Source organism: Oreochromis niloticus, linkage group LG16, assembly GCF_001858045.2.
Source record: "Oreochromis niloticus isolate F11D_XX linkage group LG16, O_niloticus_UMD_NMBU, whole genome shotgun sequence".
NCBI lineage: Eukaryota > Metazoa > Chordata > Actinopteri > Cichliformes > Cichlidae > Oreochromis > Oreochromis niloticus.
The window spans coordinates 16,069,421-16,095,538 of NC_031987.2; the positions used below are offsets into that span (position 1 = coordinate 16,069,421).

At 42.9% G+C, this 26,118-nt stretch overlaps 1 protein-coding gene and 1 long non-coding RNA gene across 3 annotated transcripts in view; one reads left to right on the forward strand and one right to left on the reverse strand.

Annotated features, from left to right (window-relative positions):
- Positions 1–26,118, forward strand: part of ubr3 (ubiquitin protein ligase E3 component n-recognin 3) — a 43,066-nt gene that overhangs the window by 10,830 nt on the left and 6,118 nt on the right. Inside the window, exons 18-32 of one of the 2 annotated variants that reach the window (XM_005452940.4) lie at positions 97–238; positions 1,389–1,485; positions 2,375–2,516; positions 2,834–2,938; positions 3,071–3,241; positions 3,841–3,873; positions 4,656–5,101; positions 6,330–6,418; positions 16,031–16,180; positions 16,816–16,949; positions 17,391–17,501; positions 17,813–18,013; positions 18,385–18,521; positions 21,487–21,572; positions 25,055–25,160. In XM_005452940.4, coding sequence (XP_005452997.1) covers positions 97–238; positions 1,389–1,485; positions 2,375–2,516; positions 2,834–2,938; positions 3,071–3,241; positions 3,841–3,873; positions 4,656–5,101; positions 6,330–6,418; positions 16,031–16,180; positions 16,816–16,949; positions 17,391–17,501; positions 17,813–18,013; positions 18,385–18,521; positions 21,487–21,572; positions 25,055–25,160 — 2,150 coding nt within the window. The remainder of the gene's footprint in view (positions 1–96; positions 239–1,388; positions 1,486–2,374; positions 2,517–2,833; positions 2,939–3,070; positions 3,242–3,840; positions 3,874–4,655; positions 5,102–6,329; positions 6,419–16,030; positions 16,181–16,815; positions 16,950–17,390; positions 17,502–17,812; positions 18,014–18,384; positions 18,522–21,486; positions 21,573–25,054; positions 25,161–26,118) is intronic. The other variant, XM_005452941.4, reaches the window with a different exon arrangement.
- Positions 51–12,051, reverse strand: LOC109197482 (uncharacterized). Its single transcript, XR_002058540.2, has 4 exons — positions 11,924–12,051; positions 8,483–8,684; positions 8,196–8,364; positions 51–248 (listed from the first exon to the last, which is right to left on the reverse strand). It is a non-coding gene; the product is annotated as an uncharacterized LOC109197482 (long non-coding RNA).

Genomic DNA, 26,118 nt, shown 5'->3' on the forward strand with positions numbered 1-26,118 from the left:
ATTAACAAATACGTTCTAAAGAGAAACTATATTCAGTTATCCACAGTATATTTGTATTTATATATGTTTTATTTTTCCTTAAGAGAGTTTTCGTAGATTCCTGAAAATCCCAACCCAAAGAGTGGCATTGTACCCGGTAGCTGTAGTTTTGAGGATATGCTCTCTGCTGTAGCCGACTTCAAAGCACCTGTGTTTGAGCCTGGAGGATCCATGCAGCAGGGCATGTACACACCCAAAGGTAGGATATCCTGGTGAAGGAGAAGGCAGGTTTTATTAACAGATCATTAAAAAAGTAACAGCTGTTTATAAAAGTGTTGTTAAGGATTTTACAGAAATGTCTGGTATGGTAAAGGCAGACGTTACACAGAATTGCGTCTATGTTGTTGATACTATTATAGAAGTAGTTTAGTTAAAATATGAAACCTAAGAATCTATTAGACGTTTTTCCACCAGCAGCTAAACAAAATTTTCATCAACAATTGTAGTCACAGTGGGACGGAAATAAACAACATTGCAAATGACTTGTGTTTAGTTCTGGTGTGGTGTTTGGCTTGTTTGTGGGTTTTAACAATTCTGGGTTCATGTCCTCACTGAAGGCTTTCTGCTTGGTGATAGCATCATCATCTGAGCAGCATGAAGATATGTCTGCTGCCCTCCACTGGCCAACAGTAACATTAGCTTTAAGAATGCATGTTATATTTTAATATATTTTGGGGGGCTTTTTTAGTCTTTATTTGATAGGATAGCTAAGAGAACACAGGAAAGCTGTGAGAAAGACCAGGGGGAAGAGACACAGGCGTCAGGACAGAGTCGAATCTGGGCCTGTGCTTTACTTGCAGCAAATGGGTTCCCCGCTCAACCCAGTGAGCTAAATCAGCACCCAAAAGGTGACTGAGCTGGTCACTGAGCTTTGAATAGAAAATATGATATGATATCACCAAATGTTGTCTTATTTTGGTTTTATGGCCTAGAACTTACAGCAAATAGTTTTTCAAACCAACAGCAGTCACTTAAATCACAAAGCTGATATCTGATTTCTAGGGAGTTTACTTTGTTCTCCAGCAAGAAGCACATGAGGTAATATACACACATTACAGTTGGTGCATTCTTGTGAAATAACTAATTGTCTTATCCAGTTCACGGAAAGAATAAATGTTGTCACTTTAAAACTAACATATGTTAAATCTATTCTATTGCTTTTTAGACCGCTTCCTGTTATAGTTAAGAATGGGGCTCAATCTTTTGCACTAGATCTATGTCCTCAGGGCACCACTTGGGGGCAGACTTACACCACTTATGATGGTGAAAGGTGAAAAACAGGGAAAAAGTGAAACAGTGTCACTTTGTACCAGAGATTGCAAAGCATTTCTCTTCCTTCTTTTCACTAGCCGAAGTGTGGGAGAAAGAGTTTGACCCCATCATGGTCGTTCTCAGAACAGTCTATCGCCGTGATGTCCAGTCCGCAATGGACAGATACGCAGCATTGTAAGTTAAGCTTTGATTTCCCCCAAACATTTCTGTTTTCTGTCACCTTCTAAACTCTGTATAAATGTTTCCTTTGCTCGGCAGTAGTTTTGTTGCCGTTTTCATGTTCAGTCATGACAAAAATCAGGTCGTCTCTCTTTCTGCTGGTGAAGGGACATGATTAGAAAGGTCAGCTCTGCCAGGTGTTGAAGTGATTCCAATTAGATCGGTGTCGAGAGAACTCAATATTTCAGGCTAAATTGTAATGCAGTTGTGGAAGTCTTTCTTTTTTGATTGTCCTGCAGACGTCTCCAAAGATAAACATGTCAGCGGAGGTGAAGGAGATACTTTGGGGGTTAATTTTCTTTCTAGCTTCTGAAAATACTCATTAAACTGAAAGTGGCTCTCTCTGTTTCTGTGTTTGAAATGGCAATTGGTAAGAGCCTTTGTAATTCATGGATGGATCACTCATCCACCTCTTTCACGTACATGCTTTCAGTTTTCTCTTTAGTTTTTGTGTCCAGTACAGATGAAACTAGAGCATATTTCTCTCTGACATATTGAAGCTGCCTGTGCCACCTTCAGAGTCTGATACCAGCCTCATGTTGCTCATTCACACTGTTTGAATATGATGGATTACATGTCAGGCTCGCCCTGGTTCGTGTGATAATAATCCCATCATCATTAATAGAGTGCTGCCCCTCGGCTCTTCTGTTGTGTAGACTGAAATCTTTTGTGATTTATTCTGAACAGCGTTCGGTGTCACTTCCCCAAACTCTTATTTCTCTCAACCTAACTCTGGCTTCTCTCATTATTACTTGGTATGTAGTGAGTATGAAAATTGATTATTGCTAATAATTGCTTTTCTGATTTGTTTTCTCTCCTCCTCTTTGATGATGATGTCCACTAGTTTGAAACAGTTTGGGATTCACACTGGCAACCCCTGGCCACCATACAAGGAGAGGACTCCTCTGCACCCATGTTACAAAGGTCTAATAAGGCTGTTGCACTGCAAGACGCTGCACATTGTGATATTCACTCTACTTTATAAGGTGAGTCTTTCACCCACTACCAGTGCCATATAAAACAGCCATATCCATCATCTCTCTTTGCAGTTTGTAGTATGACTTGGTTTGCAACTGGTGCTGGAAATTGGCACATCACCAAATAAACATCTTCATAGTATCGATCAGGCAAGATATATTTAAGAATACAAATTCACTGACAGATGGTCAGATCAAGGGCTTGGTATTAGTAATGAGAGGCTGATGTATGGATGCATAATAACTTAAAAAAAGCAAACACTTTGACAGCTAAACCTTGTGTTATTTGTTCTCTGGGGTAAGCTAATGGTTTGATCATGTTCTAGATCTGGATGGATCATCAGAACATGTCTGAACACGTGCTGTGCATGGTGCTGTACCTGATTGAACTGGGTTTGGACAACCAGATTCAAGACAACAAGGAGGATGAGGTAAGATATTTTGCTTGGTTTAACTTGTAACCACTTTCCTGACTGTCTAGACCCCTAGTGCCAACCCATGTCTCACTGAGTCATCGTCTTCTTCCTCTTTGTTTTTTTGTTGTTGTTGTTGTTGTTGTTTAGGAGCCTTGCATTGAGGAGCACTGTCATGACAGCTGGTTCCCAGGCACCAATCTCCTCTCCAATCTGCACCATGTCATCAACTTTGTCAGGGTGCGGGTTCCTGAGACCGCTCCAGAGGTAAAGAGAGAGGCACCTCCCAGCACCAGCACCGAAGCTTCTTCTTATGGCCAGGTAAAAGGAAACTCTGTGACAGGCCATCCTTGTTTAAATTAACTTTAAATTAATTCAAGTTACATTCCTATCTCCACCCTCTGTGCTAAGCTAACTGCCAGCTTGCATCATATCTGTGGAAAAGGAATGAGAAAGCAAGGGTTTTTGCTAAAAACATTACTGCTTTAAAATGTGTTTAATAAGTAAATAAAATTACCCATCAGATGCTGTATCAAATATATCTTACCTCACCACTAGGGGTGATCCTACATGGACCTAAATGCTCTTAATAAAGAGTTTGTTGTTAAGATAAAATCAAAAAAGTAGCTGAGAGTCACTTAAAGAAGGTCTCTCTCTTGTTGATGGGGGTTTGGATGGTCTGGATAGTTTTTGGCTTGTTGCCACTATAGAGATTTATTCTCTAAAAACTTTGTCTTCCTAAATAGGAATCACAGCAGATTTTGACTGATTGTAGGCCTTAGTGATCTATTAGTCTGGAAGTGAGGGTGTAACTCTTCATTTAGCTCTGTCCTGTCAAACATGTGGTTTATTTATCATCTTGCATTACTGGTTGCTTCATGCACCACTTTCATATCATCGTTACTTTACTCGTTCCACAGAATTCCAGGCGTCTTTCAGGAAATTGGAGAGAGGTAGCTGTTTGTACTCATTTCTATGAAAAGACTAATGCTCGAATGAAACAATCAGCTGCATTAGCCTTTGTTTTATCTCTACTTTGAAAGACTTCCCTTGTATGTGTTTCTTTGATGCATTTCAAAGGAGGTCTGTCTTGTTGTGTTATGGTGTGTGTATGTGTGTGTAATGCTATGCTTCAGCAGTTCCCCTCCCTCTTGACTGCTGAAACTAATTACGTGTGTAATGCAGGTTTGGGGTAAACGCTTTTTAACCGCATGTCAGAATGATTGATGTTCCCTTGACTGGGGTGTATGATGTATGTTTATTTAACAGTGCAGCTCAGGTGCTTTTTTTTTATGTCAGGTCAGGTCAGGGCAATCCTTCAGATGGCTTGTATTTGAATTTTCGTTAGGAGTCTGGTTGTCCCAGCGCTATCAGCTGCAGTGTTCATAAAATGTCAGCTGAAATAATGAACATTTTATTTGACTTTTACGTGCATCGTCTCCGTCTGAATATGGTAATGACACCCACCTACAATCCATCAAAGTCGACCAGACTATTAGTTATATAATATTTGGAAATGGTCTAGGTGCTCCCTAAAAGATGGTGAAATTTGAAGAGCTATGTCATGTTTCTCTTTATTGTGAGCTTCATGTGTGATATGTAATATTTATTTATGTGTGTTCTTCTAGAGTCCTGTAGTTTAATTGATAAATAATGGATTATGGTTCTTGATCTAATGGTGTCTCACTATATTGGCCAAATATTGTTTGTCTGTTTGTCTTCAATGCTTTCTTAGAACCTTCGCGAAGCTCAGGTGTTCAGTCTCGTGGCAGAACGTAGGAGGAAGTTCCAGGAGATAATCAACCGCAGCACCACCGAAGCCACGCAGGCTGTCAGGCCCAAGAGCTCCTCGACACGCTGGGTTCCGCCAGGCACGCCCCCGCAGCTGGTCACAGAGATTCTGGAGATCCGTGAAAGCATGCTCTCCCTCCTCATCAAGCTCCACCAGAAGATGTCGTCTAAGCAGAACTCTCTGTCGGCATCTTGGCTAGAGGACATCAAGTCGAACCGCCTCGCTCACGGAGACGGCATAACAGCCATTGAACGTATCCTCACCAAGGCAGCCACGCGCAGCTGCCAAATCAAGCGTAGCATCCAGGACATTTGTGGAAAGGTGTGTCCACCAGTACCACCAAAGAAGAACAGTCCCACTGACAAGAAAGCCATGGACAAAGAAGAAAGGTAATTATAACTCACAGATTTTTAATCTCTACACCTCCATGCTACATCATTAACTTTATTCTTTATTGCTGTTTAGTGGTATTTTGTTATGTTTTTATGATATTGCATTCAATAAATGATCTTGATCCAAGCTTTTGAAGTCATAGTATTGTTATAATTTATAAGACATGTGTGTGTAAATAAAGAGATCTTTAATATTATCTGGACTAGAGTACCAGATGAGCAAAATGCAGATACGCTTTAATGTGTGCTTTAATGTAATGATTTCATATGTTCTTATTCGATATAAATCCACATAAATAGTGGGTCTATTGCTGCTGACTGTGTACATCTTGTACTTGAATGGAAGTGCACTCCATTGACTGTGTGAAAAGTTAAAATGTGCAGGATTTGCCTTTTCACCACACATTCGCCCACTAGTCCTCTCCTTCCCCTACTTTAATGATGATGGAACGGCTTATAGCGATTTGATAACAGTCTGCTTCTGGGGTTGGTTGGCTTCACCCCACAGCTAAAATTAAAGTTACAGCCTCTTCTGTTCCCATGAACTAGATCAGTTTCCGTCACACAGCAATATAGGCGGCGGCAGTGAGAACTAAGAAGGCCATTCTTCAGTCTGGTTGTCGGTACCCCTTAAGCCATCAGTGAAACTATTGAGCTGTGACACTGCTGTCAGCATTTGTTTATGTCCTCTTATTAGGGACTTAATTTACAGTCAGCTTTCGCCTTTGTATGCACTGGTGAGAACTAAACCCACCAGATTAGCTTAATAATCAGCCTTTCCAAATTTTAAAACTCAGCCTTGTTGAAATCAGACACATCCTGTTTGTGTGAAAATAGCCCCTGTTGCATCCACATGCTATGGGTGATCAAGCAAGCTCTGCACAACAGGCATAGTTTTTCCCAGAATACTGAGGGATCACTTATTCGAAGGGGAAAGCTAATGATAAATCCTCTTAAAAGAAAAAAAATCACCATATTATGCAACACTTTCCATCAGTTTAAGAAATTGGTGTTTCTGTAAATGAGGGACAATCATTTATCACAGGACTGATTGTATCTCCCTCAAAACAATCTGATTGGGGGAATTAAAGCAAATTCTTTCAGTAGTTGATTAGATTTTATGAAAATACAGATGCATGACATTTATTTGGTTATGATCTCAGTGAGCTATTGAACAAACTACTTCATATCTACCAAAAATTTCACCTGTTTTTCTTTCTTTCAGGCGTCAGAGGGCTAGAGAGAGACAGCAGAAACTGCTCGCTGAATTTGCCTCCAGGCAGAAGAGTTTCATGGAAACAGCCATGGATGTCGGTAAGAAAAGTCTGACTGATCTTCTTTTTTGCCAGCTTGTTATGTATATTTTAGAGTTTCTGAGCTTAAAAATCTTAAATATGATATGTAGCTAAAGTCTGTTTGCAGAAAAGCAGCAGCAGTAGCGCCGGCTTTATGATCATTGCTTGCAGGCGTTTGACAGTTATGAAATAAAAAAAATGCAAAAGAACTATGCAAACATGTGCAATATCATATCACAGTATCACAGTCATATATTTCTCACCATGTGGCGGCATAACCCAATCACAGCTGTTCCCTGCTGCTTGAAGTTTTATGAGTTAGTCTGGACAAGTAACACCACGTTAACAGGCAGATATACAATGAATTCAAATTTGTGGTACTGCAGAAATTTAAGAGCTTGCCCCTCAAAGTTGATCATCAGGCATTGCTTGGAAATACTTCAGATTTAAGGCAAGTTACATTATTCAAGAAGAAATTATATGCAAAGGGTGATGTGTTTCTGCATCGCAAAGTAGCACAATTACTTAGTCACCTAAAAACACACCACTAACTACAGTGTAAATAATACTGTACTATTAATTGGTTCTAAATTAATAATCAATACAGAATTTATGAATTAGATATTAAGGATCTAAGTGAGTCAATCTAGAATTAAAAGCAGTAAAGACAGAATAAATCCATAGATAAGCTGTAGCAAGTTTTCCATGGCCTTCATCTCAAAGTACTTAAACTGTGAAAAATGTTAAGTATTGATTAGTATTGTCTGCTGTACTTTGTCAGAAGTTATTAGTAAATAAGAAAATGACTCATTGCATTTATTTTTTTTTAAACGTCCTTATTTTACCCTCAGTGTCTCATATTTTTGTGCAGTACTGCAGGAGGGAAAGACCTTTTAAAAATCATAAAACACATATTACCACTTTCTGTTTCAAGGACATTTTGCCACTGTAGCCCTTGAAGCACTGTTAGCTAAAATAAACTCATCATTGCTGTATGTTTTTCACTGGGGCAAGGTGACAGTGGGCCGAGTCCGTGCGTACGGTCTCTGCAGGCCTTTCAGGAGAAATTGCGAGTAGGGTGATCCTGTGGGAGTGTGGGTGGCTGCTGGCTGTGAGGGCACATAAGATCAAAGCACTAATGGTAGACTGGACTCCCAGGGCCCCCCTCTGACACAGCATGGTTAGCAAATGAATAATGGCCGGTGTGTTCAGAAGGACTGTTCTGATGTCTTTCTAAGCACTCACTGCCGAGCCAGAACACCAGCTGCAGTCTCAGTGCTGGATTTTCACAACATAACATGAGTATTTCCATTATGTCGATGATGATATCGGCACAAAGAAAAATTATTATCATTATTATTATTATTATGATTATTGTTTATTCAGTCTCCTCCTTACTCTGTTAAACAGACCCGTCTGTGAAATGCTGTATCTGTACCAGAAATACTCTGGATCATTCAGTCAACTTGGTGCTGTTTTTTGGAAAAAGATCTTGCAGCTGAAATTTTAAATGTTACATTTTAATTCACCACACATCAAATTCCTGTTTCCTTTTCTGTATTGCTGGAAGCAGAAATATCAAAGATGGCATCTTTAATTAAGCCAAATGGATGCAATTCTATGTAGATGTTATTAAGATGGTTTGTTAACTAGGATCTTTTTAGTAATATGTTGCAGTAGGAGGGCAGCACAGTGATGGGACGGTTAGCACCATTGCCTCACAGCAAGAAGGTCATGGGGTTTTAAGTGTCTGGTTCTCTCCATGTTGTCCTGCTTCCTCTCCCAGTCATACATACCTGGCTTGAAGTTAATTGGAGGATATGATGGCCATAGTTGTGAATCTGAGTGCGAATGGTTGCCTGTCCCTCTGAGTTGGCCCGGTGATAGACTGGCGACCTATCCGAGGTGTACCCTGCCTCTCGCCCTATGCCAGCTGGGGTAGACTCCTGCCCCCCTCCCGCAACCCTAAATTGGATAAGGAGAGGAAATGGATGGATGGATGGATGTTGCAGTGGTTTAGCTGTCATGGTTTTTGATTTGGGGTCCATTTTATTGTTTTAGTCTAACCTTTTCTAAGACCAACCTTAACATGCAATATTTTCAGGAGGGTGCCACAAATTCATGCTCTTGCTGGTGTGCTAGCCGTCTTGCTTTTTGTGTGTGTCTGTGTGTACACACGCACGTACGTTTATGGCTCTATGTACTCAGATGGCCTGAGGGTACAACTGTAGCACTGACATCTAATGCAAACAGCTTTCATTTCCTCAGGAACACGGTGACCTCTCCTGTGAACATGTTTTCCCAAAAAGCAATAAATCAATTTGTAACACAGCTCGACATTTCCGCGATGTTTACTGCTCAAATTGAACACAGTTTTTAACATTTAAAATGAATTTCACATCGGTAAATAATTTCTAGCGCTGTGTCAGACTGACATGTGAGGAGTAGTTGAAAACGAATAGTTATGTCTATAACTTCTGTTCCCTGCAGGAGAGGAACGAGGTACAACACATAAGTATGGGATATCACGCCCTCGCGTGTCCTGGCTGAAGAAACCTTTATTCACGCCTTTAAGGCAGATGACGTGTGATGACACGTGCACGGCCCCGCCTGCACATATAGCCGCTGTCATCACGGTCATCCCTCAGTTCGATAGCCGCTCTTCACCGAGCCAAACTGCTCAGTGGGGCCACCTTGTGTTGTACCTCGTTCCTCTCCTTCAGGGAACAGAAGTTATAGACATAACTATTCGTTCCCTTTCAGTCGATTCACTCGGTACAACACATAAGTATGGGACATATATACACGCCCCACAGAGCAGCCACCGAACCGGAATCGGGCCACCACTTCCTTAGTGAGTGGTAGACCCAGCAGAAAGGACAGTATGAGCCACCGAAGGGGCTGTAACGTCCAACCGATAAAACTGCACAAAAGTGTGCGGTGATGCCCAACTAGCTGCCGCACAAATATCAGCTACAGGCACCCCTTTAAAAAGAGCCCATGAGGTTGCCATCCCCCTGGTGGAATGAGCTCTCACCCCGTGGGGCAAAGCAAGACCTCTGGTGCCGTATGCCAGTGAGATAGCTTCTATAATCCAGTGGGACAGCCTCTGTTTGGACAGAGCTCTACCTCTATTTGGATTGGCGAAGCAGACAAACAGCTGGTCACATAAACGCACATTCTGAGTGCGCTCAATGTAGGTGCGTAGCACACGCACTGGACAAAGAGAATGCATCCTCCTCTGCTCCTCAGATGCAAAAGGAGGGGAGCAAAAGCTCAGCAACTCAAACTCCATTGAGCTATAAGATGCAGGCATGATCTTGGGAAAATAGGCAGCATTTGGACGCAATACGACCTTGTGGCCATCAGGAGAAAACTGTGTGCAGGCGGGATGCACGGACAGCGCATGAAGGTCACCCACTCGCTTTGCCGAAGCCAAAGCGAGAAGTAATGCAGTCTTATATGAAAGAAATTTCATATCCACAGACTCGATGGGTTCAAACGGGGGGCTACAAAGGGCCTCCAGCACCAAAGACAAGTCCCAAGCAGGGACACTGGACTTAAGCACGGGTCTCAGCCGGCGAACCCCTTTCAGAAAACGTATGGCGAGGGGATGTGCACCTGGTGTCACCCCGTCAAAGCCAATATGACAAGCAGATATAGCTGCTAAATAAACCTTAATTGTTGAAAATGAAAGGCCCTTATCCAGCAGCTCCTGCAGGAATGTCAAAACATCCACAATAGAGCACTGAAATGGAGAGTGTGGCGGTCCTGGCACCATTGCTCGAAGGCTCGCCATTTGTAAGCGTACAAGCCTCTAGTAGATGAGGCCCTAGCGCTCTGGATTGTCGCTATCACACTGGGTGGCAAACCCTTTGCAATCAAGTTTAGCCTCTCAGCAGGTAAGCATGAAGGCGCCACAGATCTGGGCGCGGATGAAACACTTCTCCTCCCGCCTGAGAGAGGAGATCCCTGCGGAGAGGAAGCTGCCAAGGACTCGCTGCTAGCAGGCTGATTATCTCTGCATACCACGACCTTGTGGGCCACCAAGGGGCCACTAGAATCAGAGAGAGGGAATGCCGACGCACTCTCTCTAGAACTGGAGATATCATTTCCACTGGGGGAAATGCATACAGGAGCACATCTGGCCATTGGTGCGCTAGCGCGTCCAAGCCCAAGGGTGCATCGTGGTCGATTATGGAGAAGAACAGGGGGCAGTGAGTATTTACCCTGGAAGCAAAAAGATCTATCTGCGCCTTGCCAAATAGATCCCAAATCTGAGCCACTATTAAAGGGTGTAACCTCCATTCTCTCACCAGAGGACCCCCCCTGGAGAGAAGGTCCGGCCCCAGGTTCAGGTGGCCCGGGACATGGGTGGCTCTCAGAGACAGAAAATGAACACTGCACCATAACAGCAGAGAGCGAGACAGCTTTAACAGGGGAAGAGAGCGTGTTCCTCCCTGCCTGTTTATGTAAGACACCACTGTTGAATTGTCCGTCCTGACTAAGACATGCTGGCCCTCCAGGACTGGAAGGAAATGCTTTAGAGCTAAGAACACTGCTAACAGCTCTAAGTGGTTGATGTGCAGCTGGCGCTGAGCTGCGGACCAGATCCCTCTCACTGATGCACCCTCGCACAGCGCTCCCCACCCTCTTAGGGAAGCATCTGTGGACACCACCTTGCGAAACAACACCCTCCCAATCCGAGAGCCCTGATGCAGCAGCCTGGGCTCCCTCCAAGGACGGAGAGCTAGCATGCAAGACGCGGTTACCGGCAGCCTCCTCCGGAGGTGACGCGATGCACACAGGCGGTGAGAGAGAGTCCAGCGTTGAAACGCTCTCATTTTTAACAGTCCAAGTGGCACTACGGCGATCATAGATGCCATCATGCCCAACAAGCGTAATATCGTCTGGAAACGCAGTCTGCGTCCCAGCTGAAACTGAGCGAGGCAGCGATGAAACGCGGCGACTCTGTGCTCCGACAAACGTGCGCGGCTGGAAAGCGAGCATATTTCCAAACCGAGGAAAGAAATCTGCTGACTCGGGATTAGCGAGCTCTTTTGAAAGTTCACAGAGAAACCCAGTGTCTGAATGTGTGACAGAACCAGTGACAGCTGTGTCTCCGCCTGCTCTCTGGAGCAAGCTACGAGAGCCCAGTCGTCTAGATAGGCTAAGATGCGGATGCCTCTCTCTCTGAGGGGCGCTAGCGCTGCTTCGGCACATTTCGTAAAGGTGCGAGGAGCGAGCGACAGCCCGAACGGCAGCACTAGGTATTCGTAGGCTACGCCCTCGAATGCAAACCTCAGAAACTGCCTGTGTTTCGGGTGTATAGTCACATGAAAATAAGCATCTGTTAGATCGATTGTCGCAAACCAATCTCCCGGGCCGACTGCATTCAAGAGCTGTCTGAGTGTTAGCATCTTGAACCTGTACGTACGTAGATACGTGTTCAAGACTCGCAGGTCGAGGATGGGACGAAGCCCTCCCCCTCTTTTCGGAACAACAAAATAGCGGCTGTACCAACCTTTGTCTGTCTCCGAAGCGGGGACCACTCGTATTGCTCTTTTCTGCAATAGCGCCTTTATTTCCTCTCTGAGTATCATGGCCGCCTCGGTGTTGACAGTCGTATTTACAACTCCCTGGAAACGAGGCGGCTTGACCCGGAACTGCAACCGGTAACCCATGGCAACGGTTCGCAGCACCCACGGAGAGGGGCGCAAGCGCGCCACTGAGGGAAGCGAGCAGCCAGCCCGCTGACCTGCAGCACCGTCGGCGGGGCGTTGTCGCCCCCCAGTGTGTCTGCAGGGGACTGCATCACCTGCCTGACCTGGCTCATTCTGCCCGCAGGCTGAGCATTTGTGATTGTTTGAGAATAAACAACACTCTTTATTGATTGTAACATGGGAACATGTACATTCATACATTTTGTTGGAGGCACCTTTTCTGGGGCACAACAAAGAAAAACAGCGGGAACACTTGATGTGGTCACCTGAACATTTAACACACCTGAACAGGGAGTTACCTGAGGCATTTTGTGTGCAGGGGTTTTGTGCTTGGGAGACTGTGTTAGGAAAGTGCAGCGCCTTCTGGGGCTGACAACCTGAACAGAACTTAAGCGGCACCTCTTGGGCGGCAACAGAGGGGTAAAAGCAGCGTCTCCCTGCTGCTGGACCCCTTCTCCACTCGAAACCACAGCTAGGAGGGCTGAGGCTTCTTCCTCCTGGGCGTCGGGTCCCGCCGGGGGCCCGAGGGTGGGCCTCTGCTCCAGGCCGACTGGCGTGGAGCTCGGGCCGGAGGATGTGCTCTCGCTGGCGGCGCACCCACTTCAGCAGTGGGCGCCGGTCTCTTGCCAGTCGGCAGAGGAGCGGCGGGCCTGTGAGAGCTAGCTGCGGGCTTGGGCTTGGGCTGACGTCTGGGGATGATGTCGCGCAGAGCTTCCGTCTGCTTCTTCCTCAGATCGAATCTAGCTTGAATGGCTTCAAGTGAATGTCCGAATAACCCAGCCGCAGACACTGGTGCGTCCAGATATACAGCTCTGTCCCTATCCGGGACGTCAGAGAGGGTCAGCCACAGGTGCCTCTGCGCCACTACTGTCGAAGCCATCCCTCTGCCCAGGGAGAGCGCTGCACAGCGAGACGCACGGAGGATGTAATCTGTGGCGACTCTGACCTCGTTAAGAAGAGGTGCCAGCGGGCTGTCATCAGGAACCAGCGATCCGAGCTCCGCCAGGCACATTGCCTGGTACGTCTGGAGCATGGTGATGGAGCTCATGGCGCGAGCAGTGCCGGCCTGAGCCCGATAAATCTTCTCCAGCTGCGAAGCAGAGAATCTGCAGTGCTTGGACGGCAGAGTTGCGGGGCCGCCGACACCATGGTTATGGGACGGGGCCAGATAAGCAGCCAGAGACGGCTCCATAGGGGTGGGTTAGCTAAGCCAGCCCCCTCGGCGCCGTCCAACTCCATGTACTGTCCATAGCCGGGCACAGTGACGCGGGTAGACAGAGGTTTGTCCCATGATGCTGTTAGCTCGCAGAGAAAGTCTGGGAACATGGGAAGGCAGTTTTTGGCCGTTGCGGGCTCCGGTGGGAGGAAAAAACCCGCGAACCGCGACGGCTTCTGAGCTGGCGGAGGAGAGGGCCAGTCCACCTGCAGCTTCTCAGGAGCACGGCGAAACAGGGAGAAAAGAGAGGTGTCATCGTGGCCGACCGGCGCAGCAGCGGCGGCACGTTGGGCCGACAATGAGCTCTCCTGCTCATCCTCCGACAAACCATGGATGTCCAGGCCGATGTCCAGCACGTCATCGTCTTCCTGGGGAGCGCTGGCGGGCTTCAACCCAGGCTGAAGCCCGTCAGCGCTCCTGCATGGTTCCGGCTCGTCATCGGCTAACCCGTCAACATATTCCATGTGGTCAGCCCAGCTAATTGCGGGGACATCGACCGGGAAATCCTCGTCTTCGGACTCGGACGAAGCCGGGGCTCCAGACTCGGAAAGGAAAGGGTCATGCCGTGCGACAGCCGAGCGTCCCAGCACTTTTTCCACAAACGTCACCCGTCTTTCCAGGGTCGAGCGCCGGAGCTGGCGACAAAACGCACAGGCTTCGGGCTCCGTCAACGCTCTCCTAGCGTGGACGATCCCCAGGCAGACAGGGCAGGCATCGTGCTGGTCGCTGTCGTGCAAACAGAAACCGCATCCCTGAGGGCAGGGGCGAACAGAAGATTTCTGCTTTGCTCGCTTCGGTTTGGAGTCCATTCCAAAACGCAAAGCGAAACGCTGCACAGGAAAAACTTGAAATTAGTGCTCCGCGGGCAGCCTACACACCAACTGGGCGGTGGAGGCTAACACCAACAGGGGCAGTTAAGCTAAGTTCAAGTCGGCAGACAACGGAGCTAACTAGCAGCAGCTAGCTAGCCCAACTCAGCAGAGGTGTTCTCAGCGAGGTGAAGAGCGTAAGAACTGAGGGATGACCGTGATGACAGCGGCTATATGTGCAGGCGGGGCCGTGCACGTGTCATCACACGTCATCTGCCTTAAAGGCGTGAATAAAGGTTTCTTCAGCCAGGACACGCGAGGGCGTGATATCCCATACTTATGTGTTGTACCGAGTGAATCGACTGAAAGGGAACAAATCCCATTTTAGTTCCCAGTATTTTTAAAACCTTACTGTGTATGCAGGGAGAGTACTGGGGGACATGCTTTTATTGAAATCAGTACAGATGTTTCCATTACAAGTAATATCAGAATGAGAGTGATATCATGCGTTTCGCTTTTTGCTTTCCTTCCAGCACTCACAAGCTAGCATGCTATCCCAGTGTCATCTGATAATACTCCAGAAAGCTTCTTTTGATGTCAGGCTTTTCCTGTCTTTGAGTGTCAAATAAATGTTCAATGAGACTGAGGTGGGAGATTGTGAAGGATAGTCTGTAATAGTCAGCAGCACTTCTCGGTCTTCTTTGCTTTTCAAGTAGTTTTTGTGAAGCCTTTATGTGTTTGGGCTCATTATCCTGCTGTAGTATGAATCCTTTTCCACAGAGATGAAAACCATAAGGTATGTCAGGTCTCTTAAAAAATCAAGAGGTACTTCTACTTTGGAGGGTGTAGTCAATTTGTCCAGGCCACTCCAAGCGTTTGGCCTTGTTTTCCCTTACAAAATGAGGTTTAGAGGCACTACTAGATAGTGGTACTACTTTATCTTGTGAAGATTTTTTTGCTCTGATAAATCACGCTTTGGATCTGTTGAAGGGATACAACCAACTGTCCCTTGACAAAGGCACTGACATGGTCAAACATGTCTTCTTTTTTAAATTATTTAAAACCAGCATACTTTTTTTCGTTTTTTTTTTTTTTTACTGTGATAGTTTATTGGGATAGGAATAAAGTTTTTACACTTCAGCCATAAAAGGCTGATGGAGTATTGTTGTCATTCTGCTCGACAAGTGGACGGCGTGGACACCTAAGTTTGTGTATGTGATAACTCGAGAATGAGGCAACATAGTTCAAATCTCAGTTAGCTCGGCCTCAAGGTCAGAGTAAGTTTTCTGAAAATCTTGTGAATACGATAACTTGAGAACAAGATGACGTAGGATTTTGAAATCAATACCATAGGTATATCTACTGGGAGGCTGAGGGGTAGCACTGGTGGTTGCCAGTATTTTTAAATGTGGTTCGATATTTTTTTTTTTTTTTTTTTTTTTTTTTTTTTGGAGCCCAGTGTACAAATTTTATCACCCTGTTTCCTTTCTGAGTTCTTGTTGTTTTACATTCCAGTACTAGGAAGTGAATTTTTTTACTCTTTACTGGAAGAGTAATGTTGCTTAATAGAGTTTTTTTTCTACCTGAGTGGCTTGCAGTGACCTCGCTTTATTAAACTATTAAACTGTTGATTTGATTTCTGGTCTATGCAAAGAGAAACCTTTCAGGCATCATTACCTCCAAGTGCTTTTGATGTTATGTTGTTTTGTTTTGTTTTTTTGTATTCTGAATGTTCCCAGAATTCCTTTTTCCAGCTTTTAGTCATTGTGTGTTTCAATTTGTGTATTTGTATTTTTTTTAATCAATATACTTTTTTTCAACACTGTTACGTTAAATTTTGCATGAAATATTTGTAACCAATTTTTTTGTCTTTATTGTGGCAGAATCCCCTGACATAGAAGCAGCCATGGACTTAGGAGCATCTGAAGTGATGGAGTCCGAGATCCTTTATGACTGCGTCATCTGTGGCCAGAGTGGACCTTCCACTGAGGACCGACCCACTGGCCTAGTAGTTCTCCTCCAAGCCTCTTCAGGTAATTCATTTGCCAGCAATTTCATCTTCCAACATGAAAAGCTCAAATGAATGGAAAGCACTTGTTCACCTTTTTATCTCTACACTGCAAGTTTAAAAAGCAGTCTCTGCTGACTATCTGACCTTTAAAAACTAAATCACTTGGCACCTTTGATCTGCCATAACTGGTGTGTTTATCATTTAGGTGAAAGTGAGGAAGGAAGACTTATCCCAGTAAAACCATGTTAGATGATAACATTTGTCATGTTGTAAATGGTTTAGAAGCTCCTGACCTTGAAACTAAATTTGCTGTCAGTGACCATCAGTGGATCACCTATATCATTACTGTCTTCAGTGACTGGACACCATCAAACTTTAAGTTGAAAAAAAAAATCTGTATTTCCGCTTAATTTTAATATATTTTCAGAAATCTAACTCTTAAATGTAAAAGTCTAAATAATAATTTATTGGTTTGAAAAATAATTGACAAATTATTGTGTATAATCCCAGTTAGCAGCCTGGATATTGCCTGCCCACTGCCACAGAGTGCAACTTTTCTCAGTGGAACATCCCATCCTACATGCCATGTCTTGTTCATGAAATGTTCGTCATATTAACTTAAAATCATTGTGGCTGACAGTTGTTTCTTTGTTGTAGTGCTCGGGCATCGCTGCAAAAGCACGGAGCCTAAAAATCTGCCGACGAGCGACGAGGAGCACGTTTACCCAGCAGACACGTGCGGCGCGGCTAATGATGTCAGGCTCACACTCATGCAACGGTTCTTCAAAGATGTACGTGATTCACAGAAAATACTGATGCCTATAAACAGAAGATTAAAAAATCCCAGATCACTATTGTGGATATGGATTTGTCTTTGTAAAATAGCCTCTTACTGAGATCTATTTTAAATGTATGTCACTAAAGTGAGAATCTACACCTGTTCTTAGGTGTTGAAGCTGTAAGCTTAAATTTGTCTAAAATGCCTCTGTGACATTATGTGTATTATTCTCTAAACAGTGATCATTCTGACTATTGAATATAATAAATCCAAAGCTGACTAATTGCTTTATAAAACTAAGTAACGCAAACCTAATTACATTTGTTTTATTCAGTTTGTTAGAGATTTGTTTCTCAGCACCTTAAAATAAAATAAATGTTCCTGAAAGACAGGAGCCTGAAGATGTATTTGCATACTCTAATGGATGTTTTTTTTTCTCTTATGAATTCTGCAGAGTTCTTGTCTGCAGTCAGTGTCAATAGGTTGGGATGGTGGCGTCTATGTCCAGACCTGTGGACACACTTTGCATATAGATTGCCATAAGTCCTACATGGAGTCTCTGAGGGTGAGGATAAGCCTGACCTCATGGAATAATTGTTTGCTTTATTGCTTTGTTGGTCAACTATGTCAGTTGATTAATCATTCAGACCATTACTCATGTTTAAATATCAAGAGTCTCTGTTTCCTATTTGTCTGATTTTTTTTTTTTTTTTTTTTTTTGGAACCATGTATAATTAGAAATTAAAAATATATGATGATGTTTGGTGCTAGAGCCTTATATGTTTAGACCTTTCAGCTGAAAATGCTCTTAACTTTTGAGTTTAGATTGCATACTGTAGGTCACATTTGATGTTTTGTGTTTTTTCCCACTCGCAGAATGACCAGGTCCTCCAGGGTTTCTCCGTTGACAAGGGTGAGTTTACATGCCCGCTGTGTCGACAGTTTGCCAATAGTGTCCTCCCCTGTCGCCCTGGGAGGGGCACAGAAGCCGGTACCTGGCACACACCCACAAACAAGAAGACGTCTGTGCTCGTAAAAGAGGTGGAAGAACTTCAGGAGAAACCTGGCCTGTTCCCAGTAAGTTTGATGATTAAACCAGACAGCATGTCTTTAAATCTGTACTCTGCATTTGGCCAGTGACCACATTGGCAGTGATATTAATGACTGAAAACAGTACTTTTGATTGTAGCATTGATGGGGATTGAAACAGGGCGGTTCTTTTTCATAGAGACTGTTCTCTCCTTTTTTTGCTTAAGCTAGACTGATGCCATTTTACTCTAAAAAATGCCAGTGTTTTATAGTCTTTTTCAACTTTCTGTTTGCACGTGACCCATGCACCAGACATTTTCAGCTGTATGTGGCTCATGATGCAAAATGAGTTTGTAACCACTGCTTTAGGCTAATCAGTACTTTGACTTAACTTTGCTTTTTTTGTTCTTAATCTCCAGACGGAGTCTAATTTGAGTAAAGAGATGGAGTTAGTAATCAAAGACATCAAGAACACCACCCAGAAGAAGTACATGGACTATGGCAGGAACCCTGGCTCCCCTGACAATGATTTCCTCTTCATGTATTCAGTGGCAAGGTAAGAACCAAGTTATAGTGGGATTTAAAATTTAACACTACTTATTTTCCAGGATTTTAACATTAATAACTCCTCTGTGACTGTGCATTGGAAAAACCTCCATTTTTGGAAACATTCAGAGCGAAAATACAGGGAAAGGTCAAATGTGACTAATAAATTCAGAAATTAGGGGAAATAGGGGCTTGGAGCTGTGGAAGGGATAAGATGATAATCTGTTAAACTAGTTGCTTTTTTGTGGAAAATGATACAGCCCACTTTCATTCAGATCAGAAGCATTAGCTTAACTTCTGTTGTTTGTGAACTAGTAGTCTCTGTAACCTGCTTTCCAGCCTTGAAGGATGCTGCAGGGGGTCACGAGAGTATTCAGTTTACAAGTGACTGTGATTGTGTCTTGTTACGTTTTTGTTCTGTGGGACATTAATAAACAGAATTCTTCTGAACCCTTTTGTCTACATCAAACAGACCTTTTACCTTATGGCAGATTGCACTTGAGTGTAAGGAGCTTTGTGAGAACCCTTCAATCGCTGAGCAGTTTTTCCCTATATAGAGGAATACTTGGCACCCTGAATACATTTTTTTTTTTTTTTTTTTAAAGGTATATTTGGTGTCCTTCTAGCCTTTATGGATTCTTTTTGATTCACTGCATTCCTTCATGGAGCTCCTCTTTCTCCACAAACTCACACAGTTTTACACACTTGAACACTCCGCTGACTGTTGGCTGCAGCGCTACAGACACCTTTCTGCTCTTTCTTTTGTCAGTTAATGTCAGATCTTCAACTTGAATAGCAATGATCCTTCATGCAAACAGACAGTAGAATCCTCTCTTTAGTGTGAACAAAGTCTTCTCTAGTTTTTTACTCCTGAAAGCCTGCTGAGTAACTGATACTGAAATTCAGTACTGGAGTTTATAAGTTGCACAGCAAAAATTTGGACCGAAATGCACAGTTACTTTGAGTCGTTTCTCTTTTTGCTTCTCATAGTTGGTCTTAAGTGTTTTCCAGACCAGTATAAGCAGCTTTGTCACGATAGTCTGCAGTAAAATAATACTCACTCTTACTCCCTTCCTACCGATTATGTCTGATTGAGGATACAGTGATTACACACTTTCTGAATCCATCTTTCAGGTGTTTCTTCTCGCCAAGTTATGGAAGCTCGCCAAGTCACAGTCTCTTTTCTGCTTGTCTTGGGATTAACTAGCAGTGTGCAGTATTAATTGCATCAACCGTTAGCCACAAAATATACTGGAATGGCTGAAAAGTTAAAATTACACAGTCCTTTCTCTGGGTTTTTTTGTATGTTCTCAGCAGACTGGTCACAGGTAAGAGAAATGACTGCCCTCCAGTTCACCTTGGGGTCTCTGACTCCACCCCACTCCCATTCCAAAAACTTTGCCCTTTTTGAAGCGTAACCACCGAGGCCTTTTGCCCACCCAATGCTGTGGTTCCCTCAGCCCTCCGCCCTCCGCCCTGAACAGAATGATCCCTTGAGTGTGTCTGGGTGCCTGTTGGCTCTCTGAAGTTCAATGAACAGCGCAAATTGCCTGAGGAGTGGAAAATTCCTCTGTCACAGGGGTGCTCTTATCAGCAAAAGCCAGATGGAGCTTCACCGTGGCTGCATTATCTATGTGAAATTGCTTTTTCTCCCAGGAAACCCGAGGATTTGCCCCCCTCCTCATTGGCCCACAGGAAGAAATGGCCAGTGGTAGGCTGAAAACACACCCAGATCAGTCTTATTTTAGCGATGCCTATCTGTTTTTACCATCTATGTACTTTTTACCTATTTTTTTTTCAGTGTTTTAGTTCTCTGTGTGAAATAGCATGAATTAAAATTCAGAAGGAAAAATGTGTCGATATGCATGAGAAATGCGTATTGGGGATTATGCACGAACTGTAGTCGGAAAGGCTTTTATGCTAATGGTTTAGCTTGTGCAAAATCAGTCTTGGAAAGCTGTCACTTATTCTGATATGGAATTGCTGCTGCAAAACAGGCGCATTAAATAGCAAATGGCTTGACTAGGCAGCATCCTTCATCTTCCTAATCAAATTGGTAAAAGAGCCAGGCTATGTAACCAAAAGCTGAATGTGTTGATCCTCAGCCATTTATGTCAATACACACACACCCCTTTCCTCACAGACATCCGTGCTCTCTGCTGTTGTCCTGTAAGGAAGATGGCTTTTTTTTTTTCTTCTTAAGTGGCAAATGTCTCAGTTTATACATGAATTGGGCAGTATTAACACCAATTAATAAACATGTATTTTGCGTGAAATAAGTTTGCTAGGTCAAAAGTAAAAGATTCTTGAATGGATGATCCATGTAAGCTATGATGCTGTTGATGCTGCTGCTCGAAGAACAGAGCCAGCTGTGTAGACGAGCCTGGAAACCTATTCTATTGTATTGATGCAAAAACTTGTTTAAAACTAAAACTTGTTTAAAACTAAAACATTTGAATTTATGTTTTTATCCTCAAATTTGAGTCGGCACGCTGGACTTCTCCGAGAAGTCAGCAATTAATCAAGCATAACATTCAAGCACTAATGCAAAAATTGTTTTGTCTGTCTCTTCAGGAATACAAGTTAATAACTGTAATTTGGCATCTTAACCAAGAAAATTATCATTTATTTTTTTCAGCTTTTTAATTTTGTAAAAGCAGAAAATTTGAAAATTCATATTAATAATTATATTTTAGTGTTAAAATATTTTGATTTTTGTTTATTATATATGGTTAAAAAGGGTTAAAAAAAACTGTGATATGAAAAAATATTTTTAATTGAGTCTTAACACTGAAGAAATCTGCTTTAGCTCTGGTATATGTATACAGTATAGTACCTTTATGTCTGCTGCCAACTTGGTTCAGTCACTGTTTAAAAGGAGATTTTTAATCTTAGACTTTCACCTGAATATATTCAGGAGAGATGTATATGTATGTTTGTGTATGTATCTAATGCTCATGTCTCTGTCACCTCAGGACAAACCTGGAGTTGGAACTTGTGCATCGAGGAGGAAACTTGTGTTCTGGAGGAGCCAGTGCAGCTGCCAAGCGCTCATGTCTCAGTGAGTAGCTTCTCCCTCACTTGCTCCTTTTTTTATATTTTAATTAATTTTCGACACATTGTATTGGGTCCTATATTCCATACTACGTGTGACACTTGTGGCTTGATGCTACTGCCTCTTTTAAACGTTAAAAGAATTACAATATAACGAAATTCAAATGAACAATTCTTCTCTTTGCCCCCCCAAAAATATCTTGATTTATTTTAATATTAACTATCTGTGTCTCCTATCAAACATACAGCAAGACGTGTGTTTATAAAAAACAATTTTCTCAGAAAAAAGGGCCACAACATCAAAAAAGTTCAAAATCAAATCAATTAAAAGGATAGAATGAAGCCAAAATGACATGGGTCACAACAAACAAGTATTTCTGTTAGATCTGAGGCTCCCAAAGTGTTCAAAAATGGTCCCCAGGCCGGTTGAATCTCCTCTAAAGCATGACATGAAAGTTAAAACCACAGTCTAACCAAAAGTTCTCAGTTAAGGGGATTTTTTATTACACACACTTGATAGCAAAAACCCCCCTATCACTGAAAGCAGACTACTCCAGGGTGAACCAAGGCCAATACAACAAACGATAATGGCTGTATTTCAAGGAACAGTATACATTATTTTTTTACGTAGTTGAATGCTTCATCACGTTTTTATTATCAGATTTAGCCTATATGTCTATGTTAACAGTTAATTTTCCCCAGTAATGATCACGTATAGTTTTATTTCTGAAACTGACACAGAAACCATGATACAAACTACAATATCATATCAAATGCTGTTTAAAGCAGACTAAAAATCAGATTGATGTGCACACATTCACCTTTAACTTAATGGGTTTCAGAAAAGTGTTGTATTAACTGTTTAGGAATGCAGTTATTTTTACAGATTTTTCTTTTTTCTTTTTTTTCTTTTAAACCCCCTGTAACGAAAATCAGTTGATGAGCTTAATGTAGTTTTTGGAAAATTGTCTCATATGTCCTGTTTACAGTGTAAGACAAAGTTGGTGCAGGAATAGAATAAAATGTAAATCTTTGGTGGCGCAATAACAGCTTCTGAAATGAGTTCTGAGGTTTAAGATCAGTTACAGTGACATGTGTTACTACAGGTGGATGTATCCTATTCTCCATCAGCTGGTATGTAATAAATTGTCTGACTTGCAGTCAAACCCATTCTTGGATTTGACTTCTGTTGCTGAGAAAAAAAACCCCCAACCCAACAACAAAGGGTCGATTAGAAATGGCAGGAAAGGATAGATGGTGTCCCAGGTGAGCAGTTGTAGCAGTCGGGGTAAATGAAGCTGACAAGTGGGTCAAGTGCTGACTTGGTTGATTGTGTCACAGCTGACAAGGGCATATGTCTAGGGCAGGAGGAAAACTGTGATCTTAACTGAATCTCAAAGGAAAATCAGAACATTGCATTGAATTATCAGTTCTTAGAAAATAAATTAATCTCAGATGTAATCAGTTGTAAAATATAAACGAATAAAGGATGGATTATTGCAATAGGAAGTGTGAATGGTGAGTCTGGAGAGAGTTTAGGTTGCCGCGTAGCCTACACGCCATTCTCCATTTGTTTAATTGTTCTGTCAAAGTTGCGGCTGCTGCAGTGAAATTGCCTGTCATCCCTGAGTGGCTGAAAAGAGATTTCACACCAGAGGTTTGCCATTTTTGAGCTACATTAACCATGTAGCCATGCTGACAGCCAAATTTACTCAGTTGCAGTACATTAGTGCTCATTCTTCTTAGGGAAATGGATTTAAAGGGAAAACAGCCGACGTTGGCTAACTGTGAGAGCCCATGGGGGGTTTCCTAAGCTTGTTTCCCAGTAGGTGTTTGGTCTTTTCAAATGACGAGGATACGATTGACCACAGAAGCAAGCACTCTTCAATTCCCCTGAGGTGAGCTAAATAAAATCTACAAAGTCCAGGCTTGAAAGTGGCATCAGTTCTGGGTTTATTAAACTGCAAACATTTGAATTAATCTCGGGGACTACATGACTCCTACTGTGCAGCGACATTAAAGGCGAATCGTGCTGACCTCAGTTGTTGGTCTTCTAGTACACGGTGAGTGTCAGCAGCGATATTTGTGTTCTTTGATTGTGTGTGGCTGATGTGATGGGTTTTTTTAATAATTTTTTTACATAAAGACCACTGTGCAGTGAGATGTGAGTATACAGCAGTTCCCTCAGTGAAAGTCTGTGCTGACGGTTTTAAAGATCTTTTTCAAAACGTGGTTATGGTTTAATAAATCACATGTCTGACTGGATTTTAGCTGCTTTGGTTTCCGGCTTTAGTTTTAAGGGTTTACCCGCTGTCCATCCGTCTGCCCATCTCCTTAACTGCTTATCCATTTCAGCATCCCAGTTCTCTCCGGGTACTCTGGCTTTAAAGCCAAAAGTCAGTACTAATTATCATTCACGGAAAACGGGGGAAATCAAAATGAAGGTGGGAAGTAGGGTTGATCAGATTGAATAAAGGGTTAGCAGTGAGAGACAAGAAGACTAAAAGAGTACAGCAATTAGCTGATGGAGCACCGCAGTTTTAAATACATGAGTATATGGGATTTTAATTTCTGTGATCTAGCATAACAAACAACAATCATCATTGGAGACATCTCTCCTCCATTTCTTTCCTCTGCCGGGTTAATTCCTGGTTTAGAGGTGAGTGGTGGTGAGGGATGAGAGGAAATGGGCTCTAGTGAAGACAAATGGGATTCAATTGAGGGCTGAAAGACTTTGCTTCTTTTATGCTGTGCCTGTTTTTTACCTGCGGGGGGCAGTGTTGCTCCAAGTATAGGTGGCACGCACAAAAGTCAAATTTGCAGTGGTGATTATTTGAAGCACTTTGCTGCATTACAGCATGATAATTCATTGTCAGCCAGAATCCAACAAGATTCATGTTGGTCATTAGAAATGTTAAACAGAAAGGTGTTGCATATATGTCTGTACCTCACAGTGAGACTATATAAAACTTGGTGGTTTATTGGAACTAGCATCATTTACATCTGATTCTCTTAGTTTTAATTTTGAGGTTGAGGTTAGATTTAAGAAAGCCTGATTAATTTGTGCCAGTACTGTACTTTGAAACATTCTAACTAAATTCTAAATAGTCGGACAGTTTCCTGCTTTTTGTGTCTCGCCATAAATTTTGGCACTCGAAATGAGTCCAGACAAAGACAGTTGAGGCTCTGAGGTGTCCTGCTATTAAAAGCATGCGTATAAACATGCAAAACTGTATGCACAGGAGGTTTGTCTTCATGTTCCATTAGTTTCACAACGAACAGGTGCAGCCCAACTGAAGAGTTTGCTCAAGGCTATCGAAATAGAGTGAGTCCATCTGGCCTGGCCTGGTTTTATCTGAGCAGAGCATTAGCCTACAGTCAGCCCGAGTCAAGTGCTTTCATCGTTTGATCTACGTTAAACGCTGCCGTGATAATAGACACAGAGATGAACCTCATAATAATGGTGTGTTTTGTCTTTCCCTCTTTCAGATCAGCTGTTTCACGTGTTGGCCATGCACATGCGTCTGTACAGCATCGATTCAGCCTACAACCCCTGGACGAAGTTGACTCAGATTGTACAAATTAAAGAGGCAGAGTGAGTGACGTAAAGCCTTAAGTGCCACTGCTAATAGTAAATCTATAAATCTTTTCATATGTTGCTCATACCTTCTAGGCTTTACTGGTTCTCACACAGCTCTGCCCCCACCCATCGACATAAACATGCAATCAGAGTGCCACTTTGTCCTCTCTCTAAACGCCACCATTTCCTCCTGCCCCCAGCCGCTTTTCCTCCACACAAAGAGGCGCTAAAAACAGAAAAGGGACCATGCTTGGTTTCCATAGATACCAATAATTGGTACATCTAGCAAATTACCTGGCACTCCACAGAGAGTGAAACGACCCTTTCGAATTCACTGTACTGAGAGACAACGCCATCACACCAGCAGCGCGCCTCGCCTTTCAGCTCTCCACCTAGCTTTGCACTATTCACGCACGTCTTTCTCTGCCTTGAGCACTACTTTACATTTGAACATCTTAAAAATGTGAATTTTCTTGCATGGTGTAAAAATAAATAAATTTTTAAAAAGTGCTTTTAAGCATTAAACAATACAGTACAAGTCTTTGCAACCTTTCCTCCCTGTTAGTGTTGTAAGACAGCTTTTACACCTGTTACTGTTTAAGTGCTCGCAGCCATACAGCACTCTCAGTGGACCCATTTGCCGTTTAAAAATACTTTGTTAGGGTTTTGGAAGGAGCAGTGTCATTGACACCCTTAGGCAGTAAACCTGATATAGTCTGGTTAAATAGGGCAGAGAGAGATGTTTCTACATAGATGCAAAACATTTCTCTCACCTTATTATTTATGATAGAAACAAGAGTATTCCAGTGAAATTTGTTCGAAGGGACGGAAGGTTGAAAGCTCTCTTTTCTAAGGCTTTCTTCAAGTGCACAAAGGAATTAACGGGCGAGTGGTTTGGTAATGGAAGGTATTATTCTTTAAGTGCAGTTCCTCTAGTGCAAAACCCTCAAGGCTTTTCAAGGGTAGAGCGGAG